This window comes from Poecilia formosa, unplaced genomic scaffold (assembly GCF_000485575.1).
Source record: "Poecilia formosa unplaced genomic scaffold, Poecilia_formosa-5.1.2 Scaffold255, whole genome shotgun sequence".
NCBI lineage: Eukaryota > Metazoa > Chordata > Actinopteri > Cyprinodontiformes > Poeciliidae > Poecilia > Poecilia formosa.
In genome coordinates, this window is record NW_006800194.1 from 572,395 (window position 1) to 582,592 (window position 10,198).

The 10,198-nt window shown below is 39.0% G+C and overlaps 1 protein-coding gene across 1 annotated transcript; it reads right to left on the reverse strand.

Annotated features, from left to right (window-relative positions):
* Window positions 1–147: 147 nt before the first annotated feature.
* Window positions 148–7,243, reverse strand: LOC103150489 (uncharacterized). Its single transcript, XM_016680705.1, has 10 exons — window positions 7,085–7,243; window positions 6,094–6,240; window positions 5,025–5,111; window positions 4,398–4,485; window positions 4,183–4,319; window positions 3,945–4,091; window positions 3,519–3,605; window positions 3,188–3,263; window positions 2,967–3,043; window positions 148–2,508 (listed from the first exon to the last, which is right to left on the reverse strand). The coding sequence occupies exons 1-10, from the start codon at window positions 7,226–7,228 to the stop codon at window positions 2,377–2,379; spliced, it is 1,122 nt and encodes a 373-aa protein (XP_016536191.1). The 5' UTR covers window positions 7,229–7,243; the 3' UTR covers window positions 148–2,376.
* Window positions 7,244–10,198: the final 2,955 nt, after the last annotated feature.

Here is a 10,198-nt window from a genome sequence, read left to right on the forward strand (position 1 = left end):
CATGAATCCCGAGACAATGCATCTCCCTGTGCGGAAAGCAATAATTTTCTGTTCAAACTGTTCCATCAAAATCTATAATTTAGTTGAGTCCTGAGGCGAATGTATTTCTGAAAAACACGAGCAGTTTTTTTTTTTTTTGTTTTTTTGTTTTTTTTTAGTAACTTTCAAACGCTTGAACCGTCTGTTGTAAATTGTAGCCAAATTTTCACAGCTGAAAATAAAAACCCAAATAATGATGCACTATTTACTACTGACAAAAACATATATTTAAAATAAAAAGACCTCCTGTGTGGGATATTTGCTGTTTTTTAAGAATTTGTGAACTGACCAGAAAACGGTTGTTAGGGTAGACCTTTTTATATTTGTTTACTGTATATAAGGAAAATAACGTGTTTGCTATGAAAAGCGAACAAACATAGCAACTCCAGTCAAACCTTGACATGCACTCACCTGCATAAATGCCATATCACTTTAGGGATTCTTCTGATTTGGCCAGGAACTGATTGTACTGCGAGTTTAAATATCTTGACAACCTATGTCTTTATATACAGCAGCGTTTCCCAACCCCGGTCCTCGATGCACTCTGACCTGCATGTTGTAGATGTTTCCCTTTCAGATGATTGCAATTCAGCAAAAGCCTGTTAATCAGCAATCAATTAAAATCATGTGCAGGGCATTGTGCCTTGAGGACCAGGACTGAAAAACACTGATATGCAGAACAACCTAACCACTGAAGTCCATGCTTTGGAGTAGCAAGGAAAAGTACTTAAAGTGCTCTTTGGGCACCAATGGACCCGAAGAGCATTGTGGGATATGTAGTATAAGCAATGCATGCACTTTCTACCAGTTGGCCAATCCTGTTAGAGACTTAGGATGCATTCACACCATCCCTGTTTAGTCCGTCTTAATCAAACTCTAGTCTGTTTGTGTAGAGGTGGGAATGCGCAATCAAACTCTGTTGCAGACAAAAAAATCAAACACTGATTTGCCTAAAAATCTCGGTCTTCGTTCAGCCCAAGTGAACTCTGGTGCAGTTCAAATACATGTGAATGCAAGTGGACTGGAAAACACTCCAAAAGCAGGAACAGACTATAGCACAGAGCATTCTGGGTAAATACAACCAAAGCAAACGTGCGAGTCTAGCGCCACCAGAAAAAATGGTTTGTGGTCATTTACCGAAGACTCGAGATAAATCCTGCTAAAATCTGACGAGATTCTTGTTTACAATGTGTGAAGAAGGGAGTTGAACTAAGTGTCTTTTTCAGATGTTTTTGTGTCGTTTCCTTCAGCAGTTCACGGTGCCACAGGTTGGGGGGGTGCGGGACAAACATATTTTTTCAAAGTATTTTTTAAGTTTGACAGTGCAGTGAGAAAGCAAACCACACCAGCTGAACATGTAACAAATGTTGCAATTTCGCTCCCGAGTCGAACTGAGTCTACTGGACTTTTCTTAGAATTGTGAACTAATTATTTGAATTCCTAAAATAATACGACATTTATGCTCGTGATGTGTGGCTGTAAATTGACTCCATTCTCAAACTTATGTGAAAATATAAATTTTACTTTCACAGATGCTCAAGTAAAAAATGTACATGCCACAGACCTGCTCCACTCTGACCTCTGACCTGGCTTTAAGTCAGTGTTTTTCTTCTGTAGCTCGTTTCAATCAGCATCATTTAATGATGCCTGTTTATGGACCACAATAATCCACTTTTCCAGTGGCACATGAAATGTTTCGGACTTCCTGTCAAATAGCTGTTTGTTGTAATTTAAACTGTTGTAGCATATGTATTTATGTTCCCCCAGATTCTGATGTATTTTACTGTAGATGGCGTTGTGTACAAAGAGTTAGAACTTGGCTTGTTTTCTTTGTGTGACTGTAATTTATATGCAGAGACATTTGAATTTGAATCGTTTCCACCAGTGCTTTTGGTTTTTAACCCTGATGCCATTGTCAATATGATGCCATTATACACTGGAGTTCTGCACACTACTGTAAATGTTTCAACTCTCAGATAAACACTGGTACTTGTTCAATGCTCAGTAAGTGAGTCTTTATTTGAAAACTGTTTACTAGTAAAGTTCTACATACATAAATGTACAATATTTTCAGCCCTGGCTTTCTGCTCTTTATATTTACCATCTCTCCTCTTAAACCAGGTCACGGCCTGGTTTCAGTCTGTTCACACGTGAAATAGACCAGACTCTCTTTTCCGGTACTTACAAACAGTCAACTCAGTGAATTATATCTAAATTAGGACAAAAACTTTCCCCCCTTGTTCTGGCAAACATCCAAGTAATAAATACTTTATCTAAAAGTTTATTTAGATTTATATTGAAGAGTCCACTTTTGGAGATTTTCCTGAGACCTGCAGGTCAGCTCCTGCCGTTGATGTGACACTGGTCGCCTGCTAAAATCGGCTCCTGCGACTCCATCCTGTTCCTCTGCAGCTTTGGCACTAAGGGAGGCAGCGGCTGACTCATTATGATGTGACTGTCTCTGTCTGGCTGTGGATCGAAGAGAAAAAACAGCTTGGTCAAAGTCAACTGTCAATATTCCTAGGAAAATATAATGATAATAAAAAGAAGTTCCTCAGGAAAGTGTTAGGAATAGCATTTCTCTAACACAACATTCTGCCTTTAGCCCTTCTTTAATGCTGAAAATTTATGTTAAGTAACACAACAAAGTCATTCATTTGTTCAGTTCTGAGCCTTAATTTAAGTTCTTATCCTTTTATTGGTTCTTAACGTCTTATCTCTGTATTATTTATAGTTATTATCTTTTTTATAATGTATAGTTCTTATCTTTTTATTATTTAAGATTATTTATGTGCTGTGTGAAACTTCAGCCTTTATCGTTGTGTTTTTCTCTTTGGCAGCAGATACCACAACAGATTTCACATTACTGCGTGTAACTGTGCATGTGACAAATACAGCTAATCTAATCTGAGCTAAATTAGTCTAACCTGGTGCAGATGAAAAATCCAGGCCTGATAATCCTCCACACAGGTGCAGGAGACCTGCAGCGTCTCCACCAGCTCCCCTATAGCCAAAAACACAGCCGTTCTATAAAGCCAGTAAGTGCATTTGCATTTTCCCCATTCGGGCAAAATGGTAAAAACAAAAACAGGGGAATGTTTCTTCTTTAAAAAAAGACAAATAGTAAAGCATTTTCTGACTTGTTTACCTCTTAGTTCAAACTCTAAGCGTCCAGGAAGTGCTGAGCGCTCCACTGCTTTGATGCTCTGTCTCGCCAACCTGCCCTGTTACAGACAACATGAAAAACACAAAGAAGGAATGTATGCATTTCATTAATTATACTACAGAACATTTCTTGATTTTTTTTAAAAACACATTTTAAAATAAGACACAAGTAGCAGGTTCAATTTGGCAGATCTTCCCCCAAACCGGTGTTGCAAAACGTGAAATGCTGTAATGATTATTTTCACACAAATCTGTCTCATGGTGGTGCAGGAGCTGTTATTATGGATTTTCCTCTCAGCGTCATTATACAGTACCTCATATTTTATATGCAGCCGCTTACTGTCCACAGAAAGCAGCAGGAGATCTTGAGGAAAGAGAATCATCAGTCTTTCTTGGAGACCCTACAAGACCACAATTATCAATTAAAATCTCCCTAAAAGGATATTTTTCATAGTTTATAATGATCTCAAGCTTGCAATTTTACTGCATTGTTGCCATGGCACCTCTTGGAAACTAAATGAAAACAGACGTTGATGTAAAGTGAATGCCTTCTCAATATTTTTCGACATCCTCCTCTGAACGATGTTCATCGGTGTATGATACACGATTAGTCACATCGTGTGCAACGGCATGGGAGCCGTCATCGAACTGAAGTTAAAATAAGCTCTGCTATTAAACTAATCCTGTTGGGAATGTGCTTAAAAAGCAGTCCTGCAAATGAAACCAGAAAACCCGACTACCTGTCTTTGAGTGTTGATGATGTGAACAATAGAGATGTGTCCAGGCTGACCCATGTGGTGTATGGGTGAGCCCTCCCAGTTCCATATGGGAGCCTGCATTACATATTTCTTCAGCTCCTCTCTTTTCCAGTTTTCATCACAAGGCAGCTGGTGAACAAAGACAAAAGCACGATATCAGCTGCGCCACTCCGGCCATCCGCAGCTGGAACCAGATGTGCAACAGATGTGAAAACATTACAAGATAAGAAAGAGCACACTGGGAGGGACTCATGGGTTGCATCATGGACTCATGTCTCCGGTCTTCTATGTGCTGAATCCATCTCTGTGACTCTCCTGCACTGGCACATGTAAACACCTTGGAGTCCACCATTGCACCTGGATAAAAAAAGACAGAACTGGGTGAATGTACACCCAAGTGCCAGATCTTCGCTGAGATTAAAAATTTCCCCTCACTGGTGATCTCAAACATGTGTGTTGGATGTGACGCATCCGGCTGCAGGGATACGGCTCGAACAGACAGGCCTGAAACAGGAAGTATACCCTGCCGGGAAAGGAAAAGCAAAACCTTTGAGTGACATGCATTACTCTGCCAGCATTTAGTAAAATCTATCAGCAAATTAAGACTGCATTCACAATGCAGCCTGAAGTGACCCAATTCCGATTTTTTTTTTTTTTTTCAAATCGGATTATTATTTTTTTTCCGTGGCCGTTCAAACTTGTGTGGGACCTGTATGTGTTCTCCAGTTTGAACCGTACACGACCTGAAAGGGTCCCGCATGCGCAGTAGAGGGCGCAATAACGTCACACATAGAGAGCGTACTCAGTGTTTTGCCAACCGCCACGAAGAAGAAGTAGTGCTCATTTGAACCGGATATGTATCGGATATCCACGTGGCCTGGGTCATACTCAAAAAAAAATCCGGCCTCTGTTGTTCAGACTGTCATGAAAAGATCAGATACAGGTCATGTTACGTCAGAAAAATCAGAATTGGGTCACTTCGGAATGCGGTGTGAACGCAGCCAATATGGTGAGTTAAATGGATGGATGGATAAAAGAACTGACAGACTGGATATATAGTACCTCGTATATGAAGTCTTCTCGGGAGTGATCCAGAGAGAGGATTAAGAGGTGAAAAGAGAACAACAACAAGAATCGTTCACTTTGTTCCTGTGAACACATAGCAGAGGTGTAATCAGATTTCTGTTCTTGGTTGTTCAATTGAGAGAAAATGGAACAACCAATACAATAAAGTAACTGCACTACAATAACTAAATACGGTGCACTGTTAATAAATAGCTGATTTAAAAAAAACCTTTAAATTTAGTATCTAAGTCAGGTAATTAAAATAAACAGTAAACACAAGCAAATTGCTAGGAAAGTAGAGAAAATTATCTTTAACTGCAGTGGCATAATCTTGTTCCAATATTATGGCATTAAACTATATTTTTCTTTTTTTCCCCTATTTTTTTGAATAAGCTAATTTACAACATTAAATTTCTTAATTACACGATTTTCATTTAATCGCGGAATTTGGTTTCAATAAAGTAAGTAGTGTTTGAATTTGCATTGAATTTTTAAAACATTTTTTTTTTCGACGTCTTAGAAACATCCCACATTAAGAAAGGATTTTTCTATTAATCACTGCCACCACCACTTTTACAACCCTTGACTGACGCTTAGATTACATGAAACTAAGTATTTTTTTTTTCATTGTATAACTAAGTGTGTCCAGGAACTTTTAAGTAGTTAGATCCTGTTTAGCTATGTTATAAATATGATGTGACGCAGAGGTCCATTTCTATTAACTACTCCTCAAAATGGAATAGTTAAGAAAACATGCCATTGCTGATCCTCATTAGTCAGGGTATTGCTGTAAGAAAGTTCTACAGCCAGAATGGTAGTTCAAAAGTTTAAAACCATTGGAAATATGTCTAACGAGACTGAATGCTGAGGGAGGAGGATGACAAAGAAAGGAAGGAATTAGACTGTTGCTGTAATAAAACATTTTTGATCTCATGTTTTTATTTTACCGAAGTTTATTAGGCGTGCAAATATGTGTAGAAGAGGCCAGCAAAAGGCACATATTTTGTAAAGAAGTGATTTTATTTGACAAATCCCCAGTACTTTCCTAACATTTTTTCCATGTTACCTCTGAATAGTTGTTGTGGAGAAACACCACAGAGGAGTGGATGACCTCTCCGTAAACATGAGCGGGTTGACCCTCCCAGCCCCTGATTGGCTGCTGAGAGTAAATCCTGTGGTGGAGCTCATCTCTGGTCCTACCCCACAGCACCACCTACAGGCACAAGAAAGTACGAGTGCACACCATTCTTTTATTTTTTATTTTTATTTTGGAATGACAGGAACAAACATTCTCATCTTGTGATCTTTAAGGCTTTCTGAAAGCCGAAAAAGGTTTTCTTTGCACTTTGGCTCTTTTTTTCCTCACTTTTTAGCCTTGAATTTGACCTTTAAAATAGTGCTGTTTGTCTGAACTGTGACCTTTTCAAGCAGAAAAGTGTCCTGCAGGAAAGCAGTGAAGCAGTGCTGTGTCTACACAGGTGTTGAATGGCTCTCCACTCAGGGTGTCATGACCTGCAGGAGGCCATGACCCAAAAAAAAAAACGTAATAATCATAACAGATGAAGCATGTTTTTTTGTTTTCTTGCCCTTTGTAGAATTTTTCACAGGGTCACTAAACATAAGTTTAATCTAGAACTTAACAAAAAAAAAAAAAACTACTGTTAAAGAACTACGACTAACCTGTTCTATAAACACAATTTTGTCTGGACCCAAAATGAGTGAAAGCAGCCAAAAAAAACTCCAGCAGACTTTTAGGGAGTCTGAACAATTGTTAATCAAAGCCATCTTAAAAAACAGTAATAAGTGTTGCTCTTTGCATGTTCAATATCAAAAATAAGGGTTGGGGAAATAATGTGTGTGACTGATGTCTGTTTTTTTTTTTATCTTAGGTAAAAGAAACACAATTAAAAATCTTGTTTTATTCTTGCAGAGTGTATTATACATGTGCGAGTGTGAGAAAATGGAAAACGTTTGTCTGCCTGATATTTATTGAACCACCACTGCACTCTGACTTTAAAGACTTCAAATCTGCAGTGGCTTTGTGGCTTTACTCTGACCTCCTGTTCCAGGTGTCGCACTGAGGCTTTGCATGGCAGCTGTGGTGCCAGCTGCTGCTCATCTCTGCTGTTCCTCACCGACAGCTGAACTCTGTTTTCGCTCAGACTCCATACTCTGAAAACACACACACACACACGACACATCGTCTGTCAGTGGTCAGTGATGAACTTGCTAAAGCAAGTAAAATGACTGTGGCTCCGCTGCTTTGTACACTGTGTGAATGTCTAATTCACAGTGGCTTTTAAGTGTCAGAAATGCAACAGAACTGTGAATTTGCTGATGTTTTTTTTTGTCTAATATGCTCTGTTCAGCTGGTAACAGCATTTGTCAACAATATGAAGATAACATAAGGATGAACAGTATTAAAACCTAATGCCAACAACATGTCTGCATCCCCCCAGCCTAGACTAATCAGATTATAAAGATCGGAGGGGAGACAGACGTGCTGCTTATCTATTCCTGCAACAATTTGTAGCTTTATCCTCCAATAAGAATGACGGTTGCATAGATTAGTTTGGTAGAAGTTAGAACACACCAAACCTGTCATTTCACTGGGAACTACGTAGACTACAGAAGGATTTCTCTTAGATCATGTTGATGTAAAAAAAAAGAAGATTTAAACAGACACAGTGTTTTGAAAAATGTTTTTATAGTCTGGTCTTCTGGTTCTGGTTTGATCTGCATCCCCAGAACCAGACATGGACAAGTAGCAGGTTTCTACGTTTGGAGAAACAAACAGCTTTTATGCTCCTCTAATCTGGAACAAAGTTCCAGAAAACTGCAAGACTGCTGAAACGCTGAATTCCTGTACACTGTGTGCACAGTTATTAGGCAAGTCTTAGTTTTGGCCATATCATTTTTTCATGCATATTTTACAAATCTGAACTGTATAAATCTGAATGCTTATCGAATATAAATGTGTCAGCTGATGTGTATTTGTTTAACGAGGGAGTGTGGAGCCCAAGGAGATCAACACCCTGTGTCAAGTGTGCATAATTATTAGGCAGCTTCTTTTCTTCAGGTAAAATGGGCCGATAATGAGATTTAAGTGACAATGAAAAGTGCAAAATTGTAAAAAGTCATTCAGACATTCAGAGCGATGCAGCACTCTTGAAATTACTAAGCTATTGGGGTGTGATCACAGAACCATCAAACATTTTGCTGCAAATAGTCATCGAGGTTTAGGACTAAGGTGTGAATTGAGTTTAGGTTTCAGGTTAGGCATGTACTGGTAATGGTTGGGTTTACAGTAAATCCTGGTGAAGATAGACAGACAATATGTGTGTGTGTGCGTGTGTGTGTGACCCAGATGGATTGGTTATACTCCTCCACTAGTGCTATCAGACCAATGTACAGCATGTGGTCTTGCAGTTATACACAACATGTGTCAAACTGGTATCTCACAGGCTGACTCTGACTATTTCTGCATTTTAAACCTTAACACTGCAACAAGTGTTCACACTTTGCTGCAAGTACCACAACCCTCTCTTAAGAAAATATCTTTTTTTCAAACTAACACCTTCCACAGTTGGTAGCACTGTGGCGTTGCAGAAAGAAGGTCGTAGGTTCAAATCCCACCTTTGGGTCTTTTTGCATGAAGTTTGCATGTGTGCAAAATTCAAGCAGGCAGTCTGCATGCAAACTGTATGAAGTTACATTTAATAATTCTCCAGGTACTCCGACTTCGTCCCACAATCCAAAATCATGACTGTTAGCTTAACTTGTCTTTCTAAATTGTTCTGTGCTTGTGTGCTTGTGTGTTTGTGTGCGTGAGTGTGTGGTTACTTTCCCTGTCTGTCTCTGTCCAGGGTGCACCTAGACTCTCACCCAATGACCACAGTAGATGGGGACTAAGCATAGTGCCTGTCCTGTCCCTGATGAAGAAAATGTCCTCTCATGAAATAATGCTGGCAATTGTTGAAAAAGCTCATGGGGATGAAGAGAGACGTCTCAGAAAATGCTTAGAGTTCTGTTCTTAGAGTGGTTCTCAAACAGATCCTGGACAGAACCATCTTTTTCAGATCCAGTGATCCTTTCAGCTCCCTTCACTATCTTCCCCAGGGCCCTCTTATCTACAACTGGACTTGTAGATAAGACAAGACTCAACCAGTGCTTTGCAGAACTGTCTGAAGATGATAGGAGAGAGGCCGATTTTACTATCCCAGCAGTGTTTCATCGTTAAGGACTCTGAATTTAAAATAGAGGTGTGACATTCTTTTTAATGCCATAAAACACATCCTCTGAGATGCTATTGTAACACTTGTCATAATTTAAATGTTTCCAATGCGTGACTTTTGTTTTTGAGTCATACATTGCCAGGAAGCAGCGCTCCACCGCTATACTCTTTGCATACTTAGCAAAGCAAGATTACACGGTCAGTACATGTGCATGTGGCGGTTGCTCCAAGTCCCGTCTGTCGAGTTCTCCCAGAACATCAGCATCAGTTTTCTCCAGACTTTTAGATTAGATTAGATTAGATCTGGCCAAATGTACACTTTTCTGTTCCCTGTCAGTGACAGTGAGAATCTGCAATATGTCGTGTTTTTAACATCAAGCACTGCATATTTAAAATGAATGTTCTTCTTTTGCTGATTTAAGAACTCTGAAAGAAACCATTATTAATTTAAGATTTCAAACTTAAATAATGATTAATGTGTGAAACCCTGAATGTCGACCTGGTTAGAAAGTATTGCTGATACGGAACTCATGAGTATTTTTTTGAAACCCACCTTTAAAAATACCGATGACTTCTTGATACATTAACACAGTTTTAATGTAGCCTATCAATGTCTAATAAATTCCCCGTTCATAACATCTAGACACTCTGCCTTCTGCTAACCACGGAGAGCTGAACAATAGATAACCAGACTGATAAGGAAATCCACTTAATTTTGGTGCAAAATGGATGCGTAGCTGAACAGAAGCTCCTAGAAGTTTGAAAACCAAAGTGAAAGATGCTGTTAAAAAATATTCCCAAAACCTCTGACGACGATGAAAAGTTATGAAAACAAAGACGTCCAAATTATTTCTGTATTTTTAATAAGCAATCCAATCTTAAAGAATCAATGACTGCTCCAGAAGAGCGAAGTACTCACTTAGTACTCACTTAGTAC